At 48.5% G+C, this 24,463-nt stretch overlaps 1 protein-coding gene across 4 annotated transcripts in view; it reads right to left on the bottom strand.

Moving 5' to 3' along the window:
* Positions 1 to 8,408: 8,408 nt before the first annotated feature.
* The window catches only part of SLC2A4RG (SLC2A4 regulator), a 55,748-nt gene continuing 39,693 nt past the window's right edge, over positions 8,409 to 24,463 (bottom strand). Inside the window, exons 5-10 of one of the 4 annotated variants that reach the window (XM_081323762.1) lie at positions 24,320 to 24,420; positions 21,691 to 21,955; positions 19,854 to 19,982; positions 17,618 to 17,742; positions 14,697 to 14,795; positions 8,409 to 11,281 (exon numbers count right to left, since the gene is read on the bottom strand). In XM_081323762.1, coding sequence (XP_081179888.1) covers positions 11,233 to 11,281; positions 14,697 to 14,795; positions 17,618 to 17,742; positions 19,854 to 19,982; positions 21,691 to 21,955; positions 24,320 to 24,420 — 768 coding nt within the window. In that variant the 3' untranslated portion in view covers positions 8,409 to 11,232. Of the gene's footprint in view, positions 11,282 to 12,739; positions 14,796 to 17,617; positions 17,743 to 19,853; positions 19,983 to 21,690; positions 21,956 to 24,319; positions 24,421 to 24,463 lie in introns of those variants that run through there. The other 3 variants (XM_081323764.1, XM_081323765.1, XM_081323763.1) reach the window with 3 other exon arrangements.

The raw sequence follows: 24,463 nt of genomic DNA, 5'->3' as shown, positions 1-24,463 counted from the left end.
ACGCACAGGGCGGAGGGGAGTTGATGCCGGCAGCAGGTGGTCCCTGAGGTATCCCGGACCCATGCCATGTAGGGACTTAAAGATCGTAACCAAAACCTTGAACCTCACCCAAAAGACAACTGGTAACCAATGCAGCTCGCGGAGCAAAGGTGTAACATGGGAGTACCGGGAAACTCCCAAGACAACTCTCGCGGCCGCATTCTGTACCAGTTGGAGCCTCCGAGTGGTCTTCAAGGGAAGCCCCATGTAGAGAGCATTACAGTAGTCAAGGCGAGAGGTCACGAGCGCATGAGTGACCGTACACAGGGCATCCCGGTTCAGATAGGGCCGCAACTGGCGCACCAGGCGAACCTAGGCGAAAGCCCCCCTAGTCACGGCCACTATATGATCTTCCAGGGTAAGCCGTGAATCTAGGAGGACTCCCAAGTTGCGAGCCCTATCCACGGGGAGTAAGAGCTCACCCCCCATAGAAAGAGATGGAACATTTTGAATGTCCCGGGATGCCGGAATGTACAGCCACTCAGTCTTGTCAGGGTTGAGTTGAAGTCTGTTCCTCCCCATCCAGACCCGAACCGCCTCCAGGCAACGGGACATCACAGCGAGGGCATCACTGGGGTGGTTTGGGGTCGAAAAGAAAAGTTGGGTATCATCAGCATATTGATGATACCCAACTCCAAAACCACGAATGATCTCACCCAGCGGTTTCATGTAGATGTTGAACAGGAGAGGCGAGAGAACCGACCCCTGAGGAACTCCACAAACGAGAGACCTAGGGGCCGATCTCTGCCCCCCTGCCAACACCGACTGCGAGCGTCCCAGGAGATAGGAGGAGAACCACTGAAGAACTGTGCCTCCCACTCCCAATCCCCTGAGACGCCGCAGCAGGATACCATGGTCGATGGTATCGAAAGCCGCCGAGAGGTCTAATAGGACTAGGACAGAGGAATATCCCCTATCCCGAGCCCTCCAGAGATCATTCACCAGAGCGACCAATGCCGTCTCCGTGCTGTACCCGGGCCTGAAACCCGATTGGTAGGGGTCCAGATAATCCGCTTCATCCAGGACCAGAGGGAGCTGATGCGCCACCACACTCTCGACAACCTTCGCAAGAAAGCGAAGGTTGGAGACTGGACGAAAGTTGTTCAAAACAGCTGGGTCCAAGGCAGGCTTCTTGAGGAGAGGTCTCACCACCGCCTCCTTCAAGACGGTGGGGAAATAACCCTCACTCAAAGAAGCAGATATAACCGCCTGGAGCCAGCCTCGTGTCCTCTCCCTAGCTGCATAAACCAGCCAGGAAGGGCACGGGTCCAACAAACATGTGGAGGAGCTCAGCCTCCCCATAATCCTGTCCACTTCATCAGGGGTCACAGAATCAAACTCTTCCCAGGTAACATTGACAAGACCGCCCGTGTCCTGATCGCCTGACTCTGCCCAGCTGGAGTCCAAACCGGTCCGAATCCGAGCGATTTTATCCAACAGATGTTGACTAAATTCCTCGGCACGACCCTGCAAGGGATCCTCCCTCACCTCCTGATTAAGAAGTGAGCGAGTCACCCTAAACAAGGCGGCCGGGCGATTATCTGCGGACGCGATGAGGGTGGAGAAGTAATTACACCTCGCCACCCTCATCGCTGCGAGATAAGACCTAATATAGGTTCTTAACCGCAACCGGTCGGGTTCGGATCGGCTAGACCTCCAGCAGCTCTCTAGGCCCCGTTTCCGACGCTTCATCTCCCGGAGCTCCGCGGAAAACCATGGAGCTCGCTGGGATCTGCGCCGGGTCAGGGGCCGCAAGGGTACAACCCGGTCAAGTGCCTCAGTGGCTGCCCTTTCCCAGGCTTCCACTAAGGCATCCGCCGAGCTGTGAGCAGTGGAGGCAGGTGGGGACCCCAGCGCCGCTTGGAATCTATCAGGATCCATTAAGCGTCTGGGGCGGTACCATCTAATTGGCTCCGTGCCCCCACGGCGGGGGGTGGCAAAACGGAAGACCAGCCGCAGGAGATGATGATCGGTCCATGACAGGGGCATAATAAATGGAGAGCCCCCACCTAGATCATCCAACCACCGTCTACATAAAAAAATCAGGTCAAGGGTGTGGCCTCCCTCATGAGTTGGCTCTGAAATTACTTGCGTCTGGTCCATGGCCGCCATGGAAGCCATGAACTCCCGAGCTAGCTCAGATGAACCTCCCAGGGATGGTAGATTGAAGTCTCCCAAAACTATAAGTTTGGGAAACTCAACCACCAAGCCCGAGAGGATATCGAGCAGCTCGGGCAGGGCTGCCGCTGTGCGACTAGGCGAAATGTACACCAGCAGCAAGCCCAGCTGCGCCCCAGGGCCAAATCTCATAAAGAGAGACTCACACCCGACTATCTGAGAAACGGTGGTCTCCCGCGGGCATAAGGTCTCCCTAATGGTAACCGCCACTCCCCCACCCCTACCATGAGCTCGTGGCCGGTGTAGCACCCGGAAGCCTGGTGGGCAGAGGTCAACCAAAGGGACCCCACCCTCTGGGCCCAACCAAGTCTCCGTGATGCAAGCCAGGTCCGCATGCTCACCCTCAACTAAATCCCTAACGAGGGGAGCTTTATTAACCACGGACCTGGCATTCAGGTACACCAGCCGGAGCTCAGGAGGCTGCACATCCTCGCTCCCGGGATCTCGGGGAAGAAGCAGAGGGTCGGAGCGCCTCACCGCTTGCAAATAGCGGGGACGGCCCTCCCGGTAGCGATACGGCCCCCTGTCTATCCGCCTGCTGCCATTCCCCGTCGTGGGAATTGATAATCCCACGACCCGCTCATGAGCCCCGGCGACAACGCCACCCCGTTCTCCCCCCGTGCTATCAGACCCAAGGCTGGTCTGAACCATGGTAGATCGGCCACCCCCCATAGCCAAACAACCACTATCTCCCACCCCGCTCCCTAGCCCTATAAAAAATTTGGATAAAAAAATAATCAGAGGCTTTCTAGATTTACATGGACAGCCCCTGCCCCTGCCCAGCCATCTCTCAGAGACCCAAAACTCGGGCCCGTCATCAAGGTTATCAACGTTTAAGGAGGCAGGTCGCACCCAGGAGAGGGGGGCACCCCTGAGGGCGTACAAACGCGTGCTCGTATATTGCCGCATAAGTATAAAAAAGTCCAAACAGTCCAGGATAGGCATCCCATTAGTTGTCCATGGGAGGATTGAACATGACAGAAGTCTGGATCCCCACCCAACTTCACTGCCACTCAGTTGGGTGGCCCCCAAGACAGGCCGCAGCCCGTTCTCTCACAACGGGTAGAGACTCCGTTCCTGGGGGTGGACCAGGTATCCTCTGGGTAGGCAAACCCCATAGAGCTCCCACCTCTATGAGGTTGCAAATGGAGAAGTCCAGCCACTCTCCCACCGTGGCCGATACCCAGGTATGTCGAAAGTCCAAAGGGAGAGGGGAGAGGATAGGCAGGCAGATGGTAAAAAGTGTGTCCAAGGCAAGGAGGGTAGGCAGGCCAGAATAAAAATAGTCTGAATCACCGGCGTCACTGCAAGAGCAGTCCAAAGATGATACACGATGCAGGAGCCCCATGTCGTCCTTGCTCCGGTAAGATAACTCCCGGTCGTCCTCTTCGCCACCCAAGCGGTCCGAAGACGCCGTCGCCATAAGAGGCGGCCTGAAGCAAGGGTATAGGTCAACCACCATTTAAGATGTCTGGACTTCATCTCCCAGAATTCCCCAGCCAGCATGGCTGGCTAGGGAATTCTGGGAATTGAAGTCCAACATCTTACAAGTTACCAAGGTTGACAAACCCTGCATTAGAGGAAGGGTAGATGTGACCCACAAGGCTGGCCCTATCATTAGACTATCCGGGGGAGGAGGTGGGGGGAGAAAATATTCGGGTGGCAAGCGCTAGTCTGCTGGCTTGTATGTGATATCATACACAACTCCTCGTGAAATCCTTGGACTGCTACCTCACCTGTGCTAAGGGAAACTCATCCCCAGTCCAACCATCTACTCATGATCTTAATAGAAATAGAGATTGAATTGAATTGAATTGGAAGGGACCTTGGAGGTCTTCTAGTCCAGCCCCCCACTCAAGTAGGAGAACCTACACCATCTCAGACAGGTGATTGTCCAGTCTCTTCTTTAAAATCTCCAGCGATGGAGCACCCACGGTTTCTGGTGACAGGCTGTTCCACTGGTTAATTGTCCTCACTGTCAGGAAGTTTCTCCTTAATTCCAGGTTGCTTCTCTCTTTGATCAGCTTCCAACCATTGTTTCTCGTCCTTCCCTCGGGTGCTTTGGTGAACAACCTGCCCCCCTCTGCCTTGTGGCAGCCCCTCAGATACTGGAACACTGCTATCGTATCTCCCTTGTTTCTTCTTTTCTTTAGACTAGCCAGACCCGGGTCCCACCGCCGACCTTCGATGTTTTAGTCTCCAGGCCTTGGATCATCTTAGTTGCTCTTCTCTGAATTTTTCCCCCCAAACTCTCTAGTTTGGAAAAGGGCATTATGGTCTTTTTAGCTGAACATCTTGACTTTATCCTGGGGAGCCGGCAAGATGCTACACTATGATACTCCCCACTTTTGGTTGGGTCATGACACGCAAGCTGGGCCTTCAGGAAAACCCCTACCAAGGCACCGTGCCGATCCAACCAGTTTTACGGGTTCTCCACGCCCCTCAGCATTAAGACGCAACTTCACCAAGTGAAAGCGGTGGCTTCCCTTGTGTTTCATCGCAACAAACAGCCGAGGGCATTTTGCAACCGAGGATCTGAAGGATGAAAAGGAACGTTTAACCAGTTAATAACGGCGGTGCCCCCTCGGGTTCATTTTGTGAACCAGCTTTTATTGGGGCGGACGTTCCCCCTTTTGACTCCATGCAGCTTTGAAGACCTGAAGCTATCGTACTCAATTAGCGAGACATCCTCTGAAGATATAATTGATCTTTCCAACTGGTAGCAGCTTTATTTTGGTTCTTTAGGACTTAGGCCTACAAAGTATCTTCTGGATAAATGAGCTGTGCCTATCCGCCTTCTAAAGCAGGCATCCTCAACCTTGGTAACTTTTAAGACTTGTGGACTTCAACTCTTTGCTGGCTGAGGAATTCTGGGAGTTGAAGTCCACAAGTCTTAAAAGCTGCCAAGGTTGAGGACGCCTGTTCTAAAAGGGTGACAAGTTAGACTTTCAAAAAAGAAAAAGTTAACGCAATCAGGCATTTAATGTCTGTGTAAAAAAAAATCAGTTAAGATTTTTTTTTTTCCTGTGTAAGCAAACCGGAGTCCGATCGATGGTATTAAAATATCTGCTCAAACTATCAGCATTTGAAAGAGGCCAGGATGGAAAAAAAACATCCCGAGGGACTATATTTATATGCTTTCATAGGGTGAATTTCCTTCCAGCTTCAAATAGAATTGGTTTTCTGCCCCAAGGCAGAGTGGGAATGGGGATCCTCTCCTCCGGGACTTTAAACCACAACCCTCCCTTTTTACAATGAAGACTGACCCCTGCTGCACAAAATGGTGAAAAGGGAAGAGAGGCCACTTGGTGATTTTTTGGCTGTGCCCCTTTGTCGACAGATCTGTAAGAAACATTTGTACATGCATTGGTGCCAGAAACTTTGAAGCAATTGCTACCAAAAAAATATATATCAATAGATTAGACCAGGGGTCTTCAAACTTGGCCCTTTTATGACTTGTGGACATCAACTCCCAGCGTACCTGGCTGAGGAATTCTGGGAGTCGAAGTCCACAAGTCATAAAAGGGCCAAGTTTGCAGAACCCTGCCTTAGGCTCATTCAGACAGCATGGGGGGGGGGGGGAGTCATCAGGATGTCTAATACGAGTACAATTTGGTGTTTTGCCTCTGAAGTTAGAGCTCGTGGGCTCGATCACAGCAGCCTTATGATTAAACATGGGCTGGCCTGCTATCAATGCTTTCAAGTTTGCACGGCTTCTTCCTTTGTTATAATGCCAGAGAATTAAAACTCCAGGTTTTGTTGTTGTTTTTTTTTTAAAAAAGCAAAAACTGGGGAGGGGGGGTATTATGTATTGAGCTTTTGGGAAGACCTTATCACAAGGGACGCGGTGGCTCAGTGGGTTAGGACGCTGAGCTTGTCGATCAGATGGTCGGCAGTTTGGCGGGTCGAATCCCGAGTGCCGCGTAACAGAGTGAGCACCTGTTACTCGTCCCAGCTTCTGCCAACCTAGCAGTTTGAAAGGACGTAAAAATGCAAGTAGAAAAATAGGGACCACTCCGGTGGGAAGGTAACAGCGTTCCGTGCGCCTTTGGCATCTAGTCATGCCGGCCACATGACCACGGAGACGTCCTCGGACAAGCGCTGGCTCTTTGGTTTTGAAACGGAGATGAGCACCGGCCCCTAGAGTCGGAAACGACTAGCACGCATGTGCGGGGGAACCTTTACCTTTACCTTTATCACGTGTACGCTGGAAAGCTAACGGTTCTCTAGCAACACAGATGGGACTTTCATGCGCAACTGTTGATGGGAAAAAAAAGCCATACTCAGTGCTTTTTTTCTGTAAAAGAAAAAGGTGCCGGAACTCACACATGTCATACAACCTGCCTTACCTACCCTACAGGGTTCCATCCAAAAAAGGTGCCGGAACTGCATTCTGAGCGTTCTATGACAAAAAAAGCCCTGGCCATACTGAATGGTGTTCTTTTTAATTTTTTATGATTCGGATTTCTGCCTTTTGTAAAGGATTCCTTCAGAATAAGGGGTACTCTGCGCGCGCTTTCATATATATATATGAATCCCGAGTGCCGCATAACAGAGTGAGTGCCTGTTACTCATCCTAGCTTCTGCCAACCTAGCAGTTCGAATGCAAGTAGAAAAATAGGGACCACTATGGTGGGAAGGTAACAGCGTTCCGTGCGCCTTTGGCATCTAGTCATGCTGGCCACATGACCACGGAGACGTCCTCGGACAAGCGCTGGCTCTTCGGCTTTGAAACGGAGATGAGCACCGTCCCCTAGAGTCGGAAACGACTAGCATGCATGTGCGGGGGAACCTTTACCTTTACCTTATGTATGTATGTATGTATGTGTGTGTGTGTGTGTGTGTGTGTGTGTAAATTACTAACAAAGAATTAAGGGAGACTAAGATGCATTTCTGACTCTTTAGTCTTCATCAGTCAGTCATACCCTTCTGAGATTCGAACCTGGGCTGATTGCAGACACATCCACAGCTGAGCGTCCTTTCGGCTTTGGCCCAGTCGCTTCATTCTTTCTGGCGCTACTAGTACTAGCCCTCTGCTCTTCCCCAGTAGCATATTGGACGCCTTCCGACCTGAGGGGCTCATCTTCCAGCGTCATATCGCTTTGCCTTTTGGTACTGTCCATAGGGTTTTCATGGCAAAGATACTGGAGTGGGTTGCCATTTCCTTCTCCAGTGGATCACATTTTGTCAGAACTCTCTGCAATGACCTTTCCGTCTTGGGTGGCCCTGCACGGCATAGCTCATAGCTTCATTGAATTACGCAAGCCCCTTCGCCACGACAAGGCAGTAATCCATGAAGGGGATATATATATATATATATATATATATATATATATATATATATATATATATATATATATATGCAAATTATTCAAATTGCTAATAAGAATTTTTGGGAGGCTGAGATGATCATTTCGAACTCTTTATGTTCTCATCAGTCAGTCATACCCTTTATCTGAGATATATATATATATATATACAAATTTAAAACAATAATTAAAAACATATTAAAACCCCTACCCTAACCCATCAAACCAGGTCGGATTGCTCAAATAAATACGTTTTTAGATCGCGCCGGAAGGAGTGAAGGTCGGGGGCCATCCGGAGCTCAACCGGCAAGCGGTTCCACAGGTCTGGCGCGCCCACAGAGAACGCCCTCCCCCTGGGGGCCACCAATCGGCATTCTTTGATCGGAGGCACCCTGAGGAGGCCCTCTCTGTGGGAGCGCACTGGACGGAGGGAAGTTGACGCCGGCCGCAGGTGTTGCCGTAGGTAATCCGGACCCATGCCATGTAGGGCTTTGTAAGTCATTACCAACACCTTGAATCTCACCCGGAGGACAACCGGCAGCCAATGCAGCTCGCGGAGCAAAGGTGTAACATGGGAGTATCGGGAAACTCCCAGTACAACTCACGCGGCTGCATTCTGCACCAGTTGGAGCCTCCGAGTGGACTTCAAGGGCAGCCCCATGTAGAGAGCATTACAGTAGTCTAGACGAGAGGTCACGAGTGCATACATACACATACACATACACACACACACACGCATACATATATATATATATATATATATATATATATATATATATATATATATATATATATATGAATGAGACAGAGTTTGAGCACTGTTTCCCCCCCCCCACTGAGAATATTCTATATTATACTGACTTTATATATTATTATAAACTTATATTTGTATTGGCAATGTTTAATATTGGGGAGATGAGGGGACGAGAGACTTTAGTGCCCCTAGGTTTTGGGGATACATGCGTTTGTACTTTTTTCTCCGTAGTTTAGGTAACCGAGTTGGTTTTCTAAACCCTTTCAAACATTCCTGTGTGTCTAGGTGCAGCGATTCTCAAGCCTGACAGCTTTTAAAGAGATGTGGACTTCCAGTTCCCAGTTCCCCAGCCAGCCAGTTGAGAAGATGATCAGGGGACTGGAGGCTAAAACATAAAAGGAACGGTTGCTGGAATTGGGTAGGTCTAGTCTAATGAAGAGAAGGACCAGGGGGGACATGATAGCAGTCTTCCAGTATCTCAGGGGCTGCCCCAAAGAAGAGGGAGTCAAGCTCTGCTCCAAAGCCCCCAAAGGCAGGACAAGAAGCAACGGATGGAAACTAACCAAGGAGAGAAGCAACCTAGAATTAAGGAGAAACTTCCTGACAGAACAATTAACCAGTGAAACAACCTGCCTCCAGAAGTGGCGAATGCTCCAGCACTGGAAGTGTTTAAGAAGAGACTGGACAGCCATTTGTCTGAAATGGTATAGGGTTTCCTGCCTTAGCAGGGGGTTGGACTAGATGACCTCCAAAGTACCTTCCAACTTTATTACTATTACGAGACCCACATCTCTTAAAATTTGTCAAGACTGAGAAACACCGCCCTAGGCAGTCCACCATCTGCCTGTCTGATTGTATTTTATCATGGGATTAACTTCAATGCATACAAAAAAAAACAACCCAAACCGTCTGTTTCAATAAATCAGGACGTTGCTGCTAAAATGTTATCATTGCTTAGAATTTCACTGTATTTCTTTTAATTAATTCCACGAGTTTTTGCAATTTAGATGCGGGGTCCTTGGTGCTCTCCGAGTTTGGTTGTTTGCCTGCAGACGTTTTCATGACCCAAGTAGGTAACACCATCAGTGCTAGAAGGGAGTGGAGAGGTGGGGGGGGAGGAGGGGGAGGACTGTGGGGTCCTTGGTGCTCTCTGAGCTTGGTTGTTTGCCTGCAGACACTTCATGGCCCATTGTGGATGGAAACTAACCAAAGCAACCTAGAATTAAGAAAAAACTTCCTGACCATTACAATAATTAACCAGCGGAACAACCTGCCTCCAGAAGCTGTGAATTCTCTAACACTGGACGTTTTCTACAATAGACTGGGCAGCCATTTGTCTGAAATGGTATAGGGTTTCCTGCCTGAGCAAGGGGTTGGACTAGATGACCTCCAAGGTCCCTTCCAACTTTATTATTAAGTAGGTAACCTCATCAGTGCTAGGAGTGGAGTGTGTGGGGAAGAAGAGGACTGTGGGGTCCTGGATCCTCTCTGAGCTTGGTTGTTTGCCTGCAGATGTTTCATGACCCAAGTAGGTAACGTCATCATTGCTAGAAGGGAGTGGAGTGTGTGGGGAGGAAGAGGACTGTGGGGTCCTCGGCTTACGACCACAATGGAGCCCAAAATTTACGTTGCTAAGTGGAATGTTTGAGTTTTGCCCCGTTTTACGACTTTTCTTGTTAAGTGACTCATTGCATTTGTTCAGTTGGTAACACGGTTGTTAAGTGAAACTGGATTTCCCCATTGATTTAGCTCATCAGAAGGCTGCAAAAGGGGATCACACGACCCCGGGACGCTGCGACCGTCATAAGCACGAACCACTTGCCGAGCCTCTGAATTTTGATCGCGAGACCCTAGAGGGAGGCTACAAGTGGTGTGAAAAACGGTCCCCAAGTCCCTTTTTTTCCAGTGCCGTTGCAACTTTCAACAGTCACTAAACTAACTGCCGTAAGTCGAGGACTTACCTGTAGCGAGGCTGGTTCCCCGAGTTTGAAACCCAACCGGGATCAAAGGGTAAAGCCGACAAGACTCGTACAGTTAAAAATAATAATCTGTATTTTTTTTTTACCAATTCAAAAGTACGTGTGTGCGCGCACATCTGGGATAAGTGTACATAGAAAGCTTCCTGAATTAACAGAAGTGAAACATTCGTTCATTCGTTACACATCCTTGAAATGCAGAGCAAGGCCAAGTTTCTCCCAGAACTATGTTCCCCTGCATTTGGTAGGACATACCGCTAATAGATTTGCAATAGGATGATGGCTAAGTCCTTGGGGGGGGGGGGGAGAGAAAGCCACTTTGGATGCAGGCAGACAGAATTGATTTATCTCCCAAATTAACAATGACGGATGAAAGGCTTTGTCCACTCTGATGCGGCCACCACACTGCAGAGCAAAGCTTTAAAAATGGGGGTGGGTGTGGTAAGAGAAGAGAAGCACCAGTTGCTTGGCACAGCCATTCACAACTTGTTGGGTGTCCAGATGGGGTGGGGATTCCCAGGGGGGGGGTAACAATACCGATAAAGGAGAATATTTCTAACTCGGGGTGGAAGCGAGGGGGTCCTTGGTACTCTCTGAGCTTGGTTGTTTTCTTGTAGACGTTTCCTTAACCGAACTATAATAATAATAATAATAATAGAAATAAAGTTGAAAGGGACCTTGGAGGTCATCTAGTCCAGCCCCTTGCTCAGGCAGGAGACCCTATACCATTTTGGACCAATGGCTGTCCAGTCTCTTCTTAAAAACTTCCAGTGTTGGAGTATTCACAGCTTCTGGAGGCAGGTTGTTCCGCTGGTTAATTGTTCCCACTGTCAGGAAATTTCTCCTTAGTTCCAAGTTGCTTCTCTCCTTGATGAGTTTCCATCCGTTGTTGCTTCTTGTCCCGCCTTTCAGGCGCTTTGGAGAAGAGCTTGACTCCCTCTTCTTTGGGGCAGCCCCTGAGAGATTGGAGGTAACATCATTTAGCCTTAGCACCGGTGAGGTTCCTGGTCTGGGTGATGAAACGTCTGCAAGAAAACAGCCAAGCTCAGAAGAGCACCAAGGACCTCCTCAAAAAGAAAAGAAAAAACACAACCCAAGACTTTTAAAAAAAGGGAAGTTTTAAAAAAAGTTTAATGCTTTCTCGGAAACTGGTCCTCTGCAGGACTTGAAGAGACACCAGGCTAGCGTGTTGGAAACACAAAAGGTAGTCTTTCTCTCTCTCTCCCCTCCCCCCTCCTCGCACTCACACCCAACACACACCCCCAAACCGAGATCTCTGAAAAGACGATGGTTAAAATACCAATCCGGCTAATATTGGATTTAGCGGGGCAGAATAGAAAATTGGGAGGCAGGAAGTTTTTTTTTTTAAAAAAAAAATCAAAACAAAACCGTGCAGCTTGCAATAGTGCAAAGAGTAGAAATCCACGGGGGGGGGGGGAGGCCTTGTTTTTTTTTTTTCCCCCACGCAAGTCTCATTTCTGGCAAGGGTGCACGCTGCCCAAGGCGATCCAACGCTTGCACAAATGCTCGAGAATCGTTGCGGCGGGAACCATTTTCCTGAGCCCTTTGGTTTTCGAGAGCCCCTCCTAGGTGGCAGGTCTTCAGAATGGGGATGTGCCCACGATATCCGCCCAAATCACAAAACAACACTTTTGTGGCGGCTGTTTGCAGAGAATTTTTTTTTTTTAAAAAACCAAACACATCTCCAGTTGCCGCAAGAACCAGCAGGGCACAGGCGTACGGAAATAAGACGATGGAATTTGGTGGGAGAGCAGAATAGGCCGTACGACTCAGGTGTTCGGGTTCTTTTTAGAGACAAGCTAGCTTAAACAGGGATGGTGACGGGAGTTAGAAGAGAGACGGGGCTTTTAGATGTGCAAGACTTGTCCAAATTCCAGGCCTTGCTCCCTTACGAGCCCCCCCCATCCTCAAAAATATGAGGGTGGCTGGCTTGTGTAGAAATCAGTTTGTGCCAGGATTGAACGAGGCTGGGATATATCCCATTTAAAGCCAAATACTTTGGTTAGAGCAGGGGTAGGCAACCTTGGCTCTTTTATGACTCGTGGACTTCAACTCCCAGAATTCCTGAGCCAGCATGGGGGAACTGTGGCCCCTTCATGGCTTGTGGACTTCAACTCCCAGAATTCCTCAGCCAGCATGGGGAAACTATGGCCCTCTCATGACTCATGGACTTCAACTCCCAGAATTCCTCAGCCAGCATGGGGAAACTATGGCCCCCTCATGAGTCATGGACTTCAACTCCCAGAATTCCTGAGATAGCATGGCTCAGCTTGGAAACCTCTCCCTTTCCTCTCAGCATGGCTGGCTCAGGAATTCTGGGAGTTGAAGTCCACAAGTCACAAAAGAGCCAAGGTTGCCTACCCCTGAGTTAGAGCAGTGTTTCTCAACTTTGGCAATTTCAAAGATGGGTGGACTTCAACTCCCAGAATTGCACAGCCAGCAGAGCTGTGGATTCTGGGAGTTGAAGTCCACCCATCTTTGAAGTTGCCAAAGTTGAAAAAGCTGTGCAATTCTGGGAGTTGAAGTCCACCCATCTTTGAAGTTGCCAAAGTTGAAAAAGCTGTGGAATTCTGGGAGTTGAAGTCCCACCTATCTTTCAAGTGGCCAAAGCTGAAAAACATTTTGCTCAACAGATTTCTATAAATCTCATAGTGCCACCATCTGGTGACTTTTAAAAGCCAAACCAGCAGACTTATGGTGGATCCTGAAATTCCCGTCACTCCGAAAATTCCCAAATTACCAACACAGACAGGAGACACCAATCCACCAATCCAACGTGCCACGGACCAAGAGAAATGGGTTTCAAGAAAGCTGAAGCCCGCCTCCAAAGTTCAACATCGACCCAACTTTCTCCAAGACCGATTATTATTATTTTTTTTAAAAAAGAAAAAAAATATCCTGATTCTAAATTGACTTTTGAGCTGAGCTTTTTTTTTCCTTTTTTCTTTTTAAGGGGATCGGAAGAGCAGAGTTGGGAAAATCTGATCGATCTTCTTTCTCTCTTTGCCGTTTAGAGCAGGAAAAAGCTACGGCGGTGGGACAGAAGCACCACACTCGTGTCACCCCATTGTGTAAAATGTTTAGAAACGAAAACAAAAACTGGGATTGCACATCAAAGGAAATTGGCATTTTTTTTTCCTCTCCTCTCTGTTGCTGTCAAGAGTCGGCTTGGAAGCGTCTTCAGTCCAGATTATTTGTTCAGGCTACATTTTCAGCACATAGCTTATTCTTTGCAAACGACTTAAAATTTCCGTGCGTGCGACTGTAAGCCAGATGGCAGAGGGCAAAAAAAACCCCAAACATTTCCCTTCTCCGGCAGGCACCGTTGGGAAGGGAACAATTTCTTAGGAGAAATGGGGAGGGAATTTTAAAAAAATAAAAAATAAAATCAGATAACTCCCCGAGATTGGAAACAGAAAGCAAAAAAAATTAACTTTTTAAGGTTTCACTGATGTTCAATAGCTTTGTTTCCACCCCCTGCCCCCTCCCCACACTGCCCCTTCAGTCCTATCCACCTTTTAGGCTGGGCTATTCGGCATCCAAACTAAATTTAAATCAAGGAGAGAGAAAAAGAGAGAGAGGGGGGGGGAAGGAGTTTTGAGGAGAAACCTGCTTGCAGCCAGCAAACGAAAGTTAAAGGAAGCGAGGGTGAAAGGAAGCAAAAACTGTTTCCTTTCCTTCCTGACGCCCGTTTTATCTTTTGCCCCCAAAGTCCTCGACGCCAAAAAAAAAAAAAAATGCTTACGGAGAAAAGGAAAAAAAACGAAGAAAAAATACTGCAGGACAGGTATTTTTTTTTTTAAAAAAAAGCGTGTGGCCCACGAGTCTTGGCTCTCCCATCCTAGAGAACGAAAAACGTCCGAAGCTTCACATCTCGGCTCTAAAGAGCTTTTTGGAACTCTCACTGTCTCAAAACTCAACGAGGTTGGGCGACTCGAAGCAGAAAAACAGGGCGGACGAGAGAGACGTAGCTTATTTCAGAAGTAAAAGGGTGGGGGGAGGTGGGGGCAGAGGGAAACCACCATCCAAAGACAAAACAATGGCTTAAATTTTCACATGTGTGGATGCGGGTAAATTCCAACGGAGGCTGGATTGGCAGCTATCCCTGGATGAAGGAGCGGGCTGCCCCCCCGGATGACACTTCGACACGGCGAGGCGGTCTTGACTTCCCTTTCGCAAAGGGTCCAACGACTCCGTTCGTCCCAGAAACTCCGGTTTCCTGAGCCAAGGCACAGTGGGGAAGTCCCCCCACCCCTTCCCCTGCTTGGAGAAGGGGTGGGTGGGTGGGCAGGGCGGGGTGTGTGTGCGGAGGGGGGGGAGGCAGACAGTGCAAGGAGGCTGGAAGGCACCCGAGTGCAAATCGCGCAACACAGACGGAGGGCATAGGTGAGCGAGTCTCCCCGAACTCAATCCACGAACCGCTGGCAGGCTTTCTTCCAGCGGCAGGCCGTGCACCACATGTTGCGGTTCTCCATCCCGTAGACTTTGCGGCACTTCTTGGCTTCGCCGCGCGGCTTCCTGCAAGGAAGAAGAGAAGAAAGGCGGTTGAGAGGAAGGAGGAAGCCGGAGAAGGATGGAGGGAAGAAGACTCCTCAGTCAGCTGAGGCATTCTGGGAGTTGAAGTCCGCCAGTTCTTAAAAGTTGCCAAGGTTGAGGACCTCTGATCTAGAAGCTATTCCCAATGAATGGTGGAAACGGAAATGGAAAGAAGGGACCTTTTATGGTGGACGCGGGATAAAGCAAAGAAATATCGGAGTAGGATTCACATCTTAATACAGCCACTTCTAAACGGGAAGATAAAGATGAAAGCAGAAACTTTTCTCTTGAGCTCAGTGGAAAAAGACTTGGGGGTGGGGGGAAGTGGAACTGTGATGCTCTCTGAGCTTGGTTGTTTTCTGGCAGACGTTTCATCACCCTCTTCTTCTCAGGGGCTGCCCCAAAGAAGAGGGAGTCAAGCTGTTCTCCAAAGCTCCTGAAGGCAGGACAAGAAGCAACGGGTGGAAACTCACCAAGGAGAGAAGCAACCTAGAACTAAGGAGAAACTTCCTGACAGTTAGAACAACTAACCAGTGGAACAACCTGCCTCCAGAGGTGGTGAATGCTCCAACACTGGAAGTTTTTAAGAAGAGACTGGACAGCCACTTGTCTGAAATGGTATAGGGTTTCCTGCCTGAGCAGGGGGTTGGACTAGATGACCTCCAAGGTCCCTTCCAACTTTATTATTATTATTATTATTATTATTATTATTATTATTATTATTATTATTATTATTATTATTATTATTATTATTATTATTATTATTATATTACTTTATGCACAAAAACGGAAGACGCTTCTATTCCCACCACGGACGAACGACTACGGAAGCAGATGGAAGTTGGCAGAGACGGCTAAATTGAAAGCTTTGATGAAAGAAAACAATATTAAGTACTTTTGTTTCTACTTGGGAGACCGCTTGTGGACTTTGTGCTTAAGGTGGGGGAAAAAAAACCTGAAATTTTGATTTTTGGGGTTTAACTGATCAGATTGATTTGTTGTTATGGAAATGGCCAGTTTATAGCTATTATGGAAAAGTACAAAGTTGAGGTTCGATGTTAATGCTTTTATTCCATTGCAACAGAGTTGGGTGTCAATGCCTTTTCTTTACTTCGCACCCTCTCCTCCTCAATTTCTTCTCCCCTTTCCCCCCCACCCCCACTGTGTCCTATCATTTCCTTTGGTATTTCATTCTATAATCTAATAAAACGTTACAATAAAAATAAATTTAAAGTACATCTCGACTTACAACCATTTTTTTCGGAGTTACAACAGCGTTGGGGAAAAAAAGTGGGTTATGGCCAGTCCTCGCACGTACGACCGTCACAGGATTTCCCCCCCATGGTCACGTGAGCAGAATTTGGTCACTTGGCTACTGGCATGTATTTCTCATGTGATTGCCACTTGCCACCATCCCAGCCGGCTTCCGACAAGCAGGCAGTGGGATAAGCTGGATTTGCTTAGGGCCTGCTGGATTCACTTCATAACTGCAGCGACTGGCTTACTTATATGTAAGGTCTATAGTCCAGGAATAGTCAATCCTGGCTCTTTTATGACTTGTGGACCAAGTCATGGCTGGTTCAGGAATTCTGGGTATTGAAGTCCAGAAGTCATAAAAGAGCCAAGGTTGCCTACTCCTGGACTGTACATATGTCTTATATAGTATGTTTAAATATGTGTTATGTATGCGTACGCTTTGACAGCAAGCAACTAAATTTCTTATTTAATATGTGCCATTGTGCCTACAGTAAAAAATGATAATAAAGGTTATCTATCTTACTATCTATCTCTAATCTATCTGTCTGTCTATATCTATCTAGCTACCTCATCATTTATCTATCATCTATCTATATCTATCAGTCATCTATCTTCTATCTATCTATCTATCTATCTATCTATCTATCTATCTATCTATCTATCTATCTATCTATCTATCTATCTATCTATCTATCTGCTAGCTAGCTATTAATTATGGTTAAAAAAGGTGTAAAATCAGACCTGACTCGAACAACGATCTCGCTTATGAAAAACAAGTTCCAGTGACAATTGTGGTTGTATGTTGAGGATGACCTGTTTCAAAAAAAATGGGCAGATGGGCTTGAGGAGCAAGGAAAGTGAAGGATTGCTCTGTATTTAGGAAAGGGCTTCCCTTACAACTATTCATTTAGTGAAGTTTGAAGTTAAGAACGGCGCTGGAAAAAGTGACTCGTGAACCCTTTTTCACACTTAACAACCGTCACAGTGCCACCTTACAAGGCAATTATTCGAGAAAGGTACAGTTTTGCAGTTGGTCAAGCACTCTTTCTAAAGCAGGGCTCCCCAACTTTTCTGGGTTGGTGGCCCAGAAGGAAAGGGAGGGCAGACACCTTTATGCACACATGCGCACAGACGCAAACGTGGCCGTACGTGCGTGCGCGCCAAGGGGGCCGTGAGCATGCGTGCTCTGCAAATGGGGTTGCCAGCGCCGGTGCGAGGATCGCGGCGAGGCTACCGCTGGCACAAGATTCACGGCTCGCAGTGAGGCTGGTGCCGCCGCAAGTGGGGGCAAGCGTGACGACACGTGTATGCGCGCTTGCCAGCCACTCACACTGCCTGGTGGCCAAGAGGCCACGGCCTGGTAGTGGGCTGCAGCCCGTAGGTTGTGGACCTCTGTTCTAAAGTCTGGCCGGAGGGACTCAGCCAAACATGGAGAACGCCAGAGGCCATTAGGGTCACCCAGAGAATGGGCTGGAGATACCAGACGTGGGGGGAGGGGAGGGAGGGAGGAGAAAAGATGTGATAGGAAGCCCGAAGCATCCACTCACCTGGTGCCTGTTGCAGGCTTTGGCACAGAAGAGGGCAATAATGGTTGTCCTTTGGCAACTGATACAGGGGGGCCTTGCAGGTGTTTCTCTCCTGAATCGGCAGGTCGGATGGGAGTCAAGCAGCCCTGGTGGAAGAGGAGGAGGAGGAGGAAGAAGAACAGAGATGGTCATTTTGGAAGGGGAGAGGGAGGAGATCTCAATGGTGCAGCTAAGAAGTCAACCGCGGGATCCTTGGTGCTCTCTGAGCTGGGTGGTTTTGTTGCAGACGTTTCATTACCCAGCCAGGAAACATTATCAGTGCCAGAAGAGAGTGGGGTTTGCAGAATGATGGAGGAGGAGGAGGAGGAGGAGGAGGAGGAGGAGGAGGAGGAGGAGGAGGAGGAGGAGGAGGAAGAGAACGACGACTGTGGGGCCCTTGGTGCTCTCTGAGCTTGGTGGTTTTCTTGCAGATGTTTCATTAGCATTGCACTGAAGTTCCCTAGTTCGGTAACAAAATCTCTGTAAGAAAACCACCAAGCTCAGAGTTCAACCCTGCGCTGCAAAGTTTCTCGTCTACGGAGCCAACCCTTTGGCAGTTAGGGGGCAGCAGAATTAGAACACAGTCCACTAAAGCAGAAGGCTGGAACTTAACCCAGGGAGGCAAGGATCCTCCCACAACCACTTATATCCTCTGAACATGATTGGGAAGTGTACTAACAGTCCCTTTCCTCTGCTGACTAAGGGGCTGCCCCAAAGAAAAAGAAAAAAAGGGGGGGGTTCCGCTTATTCTCCAAAGCGCCCGAAGGCAGGACAAGAAGCAACGGATGGAAACTGATCCAGGAGAGAAGCAACCTAGAACTAAGGAGAAACTTCCTGACAGTGGGAACAATTAACCAGCGGAACTACTTGCCTCCAGAGGTTGTGGTGAGATTCCCAAACCAGAACTACTGGAGACACCAGTATGTGGAGGCACACCAGTCTACAGATAGTCCTTGACTTGCAACAGTTCATTTAGCGACCGTTTGAAGTTACAGCGGCCCTGAGAAAAGTGACTTTATGACCATTTTCCACACTTAACGACCGTCGCAGCACTCCCCACGGTCACGTGATCAAAATTCGGACCCTTGGCAACTGACTCGTATTTATGACAGCTGCGGCATCCCGAAGTCACGTGACCCCCCCCCCTTTTTGCGACCTTCTGAGAAGCAAAGTCAACGCGGAAGCCAGGTCCACTGAACAACCCTGTTACTAACTTAACTACGGCCAGGAAGGTCGTAAAACAGGGCAAAACTCACTTTAACCACTTCTCGCTAAGCCACAGAAATGTTAGGCTCAACTGCGATCGTTAAGTCGAGGACTACCTGTAGGGCGGTGAGTAAATGAAACGGAAGGCAACCGTCCGCGGGGCCAGGGGAAGTGTCATCCCCCGTGGAGTTGATCTGAGGGGTCTGCATGTGGCCTATAAACTCCTAAACCAGGGGTAGGCCACCTCGGCTCTTTTATGACTCGTGGACTTCAACTCCCAGAATTCCTCAGCCAGCCATGCTGAGGTGAAAAGGAGAGGTTTCCATGCTGAGCTATGCTGGCTCAGGAATTCTGGGAGTTGAAGTCCACGAGTCCTAAAAGGGCCAAGTTTGAAGACCCCTAAGATATAGGGTCTCCTAAGTCAGAGGTCCCCAACCTTTTGGGCCCCAGGGACCGGTTCCGTGGAGAGAGGTTTTTCCGCGGACCGGAGGGTGTGTGGTTTTGTGTGCTGCCTACATCTCGCAGATGGGGCTTTGCTTCTTTGTGCAGACCGGTTGCTGGCATGGTGTGGCCTGGTACCGGTCCACAGACCGGGGGCTGGGAAACCCAGTCCTAAGCAACTAAGCAACTAGGATGATCCAAGGCCTGGAGACCAAAACATATGAAGCATGGCTGCAGGTCTTGGGTTTGGCTAGGCCAGGGGTAGGCCACCTTGGCTCTTTTATGACTTGTGGACTTCAACTCCCAGAATTCCTGAGCTAGCCATGCTGAGGGGAAAGGGAGAGGTTTCCATGCTGAGCCATGCTGGCTCAGGAATTCTGGGAGATGAAGTCCACAAGTCATGAAGGGGCCATAGTTCCCCCATGCTGGCTCAGGAATTCTGGGAGTTGAAGTCCACGAGTCATAAAAGAGCCAAGGTTGCCTACCCCTGTCCTAACCTTTGCTCTGGAACCAACTCCTTTCTGACCAAGGGGAGGGGGGAAAAATCTGGGGTGGCCTTTTCGCTACTCACCGAGGGGCTCTTGAAGAGGACAGGGGGCAGAGTTGGCGGGAAAAGGGCTGGCTGCTGCCACGATATGCTGATTTCCATCCCAGCTGGGGGAGCCTTCAGATCTGCCAACACCCCAGTAGGACCCATTGCCTGAAACCAGAAAGGTACATCTCAAAGCGAAAGGGTGGAAAAGCTGAAGGTTGTGAAACTACCAGTCAGGGCAAGGAGGAGGGACCAAGCAGGGAACTAGCCTCGAGTCCAAGAGACTTAGGCCTGGCCCCCCTCCCACCAAGCTCTATGGAGCTTTAGCTGGCTGTTCCCAAGAGAAGGCAAACAGTCCGGGAAGATTCTTGTATTCTAGGCAGAAAACAACCAAGTACAGGTAGTCCTCAACTTATGCTTGTTTAGGGACCATTCGAAGTTAGAACGGGACTGGAAAAAGTGACTTATGACCGTCTTCCACACTTATGCTGCAAACACACACACACCCCATGGTCACGTGGTCAAAATTCGGAAGCTTGGCAACCGGCTTGTATTTTATGACGGTTGCAATGTCCCGGGGTCATGTGATCTTGACCTTCCGACAAACAAAAGTCAATAGGGAAGCCAGATTCACTTAATAGCCGTGTTCCTGCCATGTTCCCGACGAAAATAAGACTGGGTCTTATGTTAATTATTGCTCCAAAACAGGCATTAGGTTAGGGCCTTATTTTCAGGTTAGAGCTTCTATTTGGGGAAATACGGTACAAAATGCGTCTGTCTGGCTGACGATCTCAAGTGGGCTTATTTTTGGGGTGGGGCTTATATGACGAGCGTCCTGAAATATCACGCTAAGGGCTTATGTTCCAGTTGGGTCTTATTTTGGTGGAGCAGTGGGCTAATGCCTCCTTAAGTAACACCAGCTGCCTGCAATTAGTGCAGGTTCGAGTCCCACCAGGCTCAAGGTTGACTCAGCCTTCCATCCTTCCGAGGTGGGTAAAATGAGGACCCAGATTGTTGGGGGCAATTAAGCTGACTTTGTAATAATGCCGCTTGGCGGGGGCCGAAAGCTCCAATAAGCAGGCATATACATAGAATGAAGGCTATTGCTAAGCACATTGGTTTGTGCTTAAATTGTAAGCCGCCCTGAGTCTTCGGAGAAGGGCAGGATATAAATGGGATTAAAATAAAAAATAAAAAATAAAAAATAAAAAAATGTTCGGGGGGAAACGGTATTTTAAGAGAAAACCGGAGATTTAAGATTCGGGACCTTAAGTGACATATGTGATCCTGCTGTATTTTGGCTTGGTTCTTCCTGCATTAAAGCTGCCTGAATTGAGAAGGAGAATTGCAGGCGATACAAATACGGTCTCAGTATGGCCTTAGCATTCGTTCATTTGCTCATTCGTTTTGTGGGCTTTTGAAAGTGCTTCTTTTATACTTGAGCCAAACAGGTAAACAGCGCTTATCTCAGCCAGGCTGGGCTCAAAAACTATAAAAGAGGGTTCGACCTGATTAGAACTTTCAGTTAGTCCTGGAAGGGAGACCACCAGGAGATCCAAAAAGGTCCGACAGCATGGGGAAATGAAGACATTGGGGGGGGGAGAAATATCTGAAGGAAGCAATAGCAATGTTCCTGTTGGGTCTTACTTTCGGGAAAACACGGTAATTTAACAACCGTAGTGGTTCACTTAACAAGTGTGTCCGGAAAGGTCGTAAAAACAGGGCAAAATTCGCTTCACAAATGTGTCTCGCTTAGCAGCAGACATTCGGGGCTCAATTATGGTCATAAGTCAAGGACTACCTGTAGCCCCTTCACAGGTGGATCTGGTTTGACACCTGATTTGGCCAGCTCCTCTGGATGGCAGTGGAAACGCACCTGATAGGCATGGTCAGCTTGGATGTGCCCCAGACCGGTGGGTGCCGATTGGCTCAGGTGAGACGCCAGGGAAACCTTGGGGTTGAGTGGAATAGGCGGAGTTTTCTGGACCTCCTCCGGGACTGGAAAGGGAGGGGGCACCGGGGAGGTTGGGGAGACGGGGGTCAGGCTGGAGAGGCCGTCGGACAAGGAATCCACGTTGACGTCCAACTCGGTGTAGTAAAAATCTTCCTCTCCATCACTCTGATCCAAGTCAGCCTTTCTCCTGAGGAAAAGGGAGCAAAGGGGCCTTAGGATCTTCAACGAGGAAAGAGATGCACCCAAAGTAGAAGCTTCTGCTAGGACTTCAACGGACGATCATCCTAGGCATGGCAGAAGTGCTTAAGGTATCACCTCAACCTTCTCCCTTCTGGTATATCATCTCAACTTTCTCCTTTCTAGTGTCATCACAATCTCTTAGAATCAAGATCACGCAAAGTATTAGTACCCTTTTATAAAGCCCTGGTGGGACCACACCTGGAATACTGCAACCACCTCTGGTCACCATACTACAAAAAAAGATGTTGAGACTTTGGGAAAAGTTCAGAGAAGAGCAATTAAAATGATCAAAGGCCTGGAGGCTAAAACATACGAAGAACGGCTCCGGGACTTGGGTTTGGCTAGTCTAAAGAAAAGAAGCAATAAGGGAGACATGATAGCAGCGTTCCAGTATCTGAGGGGCTGCCACAAAGAAGAGGGGGTTCAAGTTGTTCTCCAAAGCACCAGAGGTAGGACAAGAAACAATGGTTGGAAACTAATCAAGGAGAGAAGCAACCTGGAATTAAGGAGAAACCTCCTGACAGTGAGGACAATTAACCAGTGGAACAGCTTGCCACCAGAAATCATGGGCGCTCCATCACTGGAGATTTTTAAGAAGAGGCTAACAGTCACTTGTCTGAGATGTATAGGTTCTCCTGCTTCCAGATTCTATTCTATTCTATTCTATTCTATTCTATTCTATTCTATTCTATTCTATTCTATTCTATTCTATTCTATTCTATTCTATTCTATTCTATTCTATTCTACAATCTGTTTATTCTATTCTATTCTATTCTATTCTATTCTATCCTATCCTATCCTATCCTATCCTATCCTATCCTATCCTATCCTATCCTATCCTATCCTATCCTATCCTATCCTATCCTATCCTACAATCTGTTTATTCTATTCTATTCTACTCTACTCTACTTTGGTATCATCTCAGTGTTTCTCTAGCATCATCTCAACCAACAGTCCTTGGCCCATGCATAACTCCCACCTGAGTGAAGCTACTGCCCAACCATTCAAAATCTTTGTGGCCTCTCCTTCAGACGTCCTCCTCAAAGGAAGCAAGGCAGGTGGCTGTAAATAATGGGGTCTCTTCAACCATGGCACCCCCTCTACGTAAAGCCCTCCCAGGAAGAAGCATCTGGTGGCTGACGGTTCTACTGGAACCCTATCGAGATGGCTTCAAAAGGGGAATCCATGAAGACTCGGTTGTCCCTGGCTGTGATTATTGAGGGCTTTGTATTCATTCTGAATCACAGTCAATCTACTTTAGTCTTGCTGCTAGCAGCAATGGTGGACAAGGCGGCTCAGTCTCCTTCTTTCCCCCACCCCAAACTTTGTGAGCTTCTGGAGGTCGTCCAGTAGCCGTCACAAGATGCAGCATGCAGAACTCAACAGGTCCACGACCTGATTTCACCAAGATGACTTGGTGCAGAATAAAAACAAACCACATTAAGCCTTAGTCGATAATAGTAATGAAGTTGGAAGGGACCTTGGAGGTCATCTAGTCCAACCCCCTGCTCAGGCAGGAAACCCTATAGCATTTCAGACAAATGGCTGTCCAGTCTCTTCTTAAACATTTCCAGTGTTGGGGCATTCACAGCTTTTTTTCTGGAGGCAGGTTGTTCCCCTGGTTAATTGTTCTGTCAGGAAGTTTCTCCTTAGTTCTAGGTTGCTTCTCTCCTTGACTAGTTTCCATCCATTGCTTCTTGTCCTGCCTTCGGGCGCTTTGGAGAGTAGCTTGACTCCCTCTTCTTTGAGGCAGCCCCTGAGATACTGGAAGGCTGCTATCATGTCACCCCCTCGTCTTTCTCTTCATTAGACTAGACATACCCAATTCCTGGAACCATTTATCATGTTTTAGCCTCCTGTCCCGCAATCATAGTTGTTGCTCTTCTCTGTACTCTTTTTAGAGTCTCGACATCTTTTTTACATCGTGGTGACCAAAACTGGATGCCATATTCCAAGTGTGGCCTTACTGAGGCGTTGTAAAGTGGTATTAACACTTCACGTGATCTTGATTCTATCCCTCCATTAATGCAGCCTAGCACTGTGTTGGCTTATTTGGCAGCTGCAGCACACGGCTGGCTCCTATTTAAGGGATGGTCCACTGGGACTCCGAGATCCCTCTCACAGTTGCTGCTATTGAGCCAGGTACCACCTATACTACACCTGTACATTTGGTTTTTCTTGCCTAAATGTAGAACTTTACTTTTTTCACACAGCTGTGTGAAGCCAGGTGGGAACTCCTTCTGTGAAGTCAACCTAGTCATGCTCGCCACCACACAGACGTGTCCTCCAAAGGGCCGAGAGGCTGACCTACCCCAAGTGAACGGCTCGGATGTGCTTCTGCATCCCTGAGGAACTGCTGAGAACTTTCCCACAGCTCTTCCACAAGCACTTGAACATCACCTTTGTGGAGTTCTGTAACATGAAAACATGCAGTTTAGGTCTGGCGGTGCCACCC

The sequence above is a fragment of the Vipera berus genome, assembly GCF_964194415.1.
Source record: "Vipera berus genome assembly, chromosome: 3".
Classification (NCBI taxonomy): domain Eukaryota; kingdom Metazoa; phylum Chordata; class Lepidosauria; order Squamata; family Viperidae; genus Vipera; species Vipera berus.
This window is presented reverse-complemented; position numbering and strand designations above follow the sequence as displayed.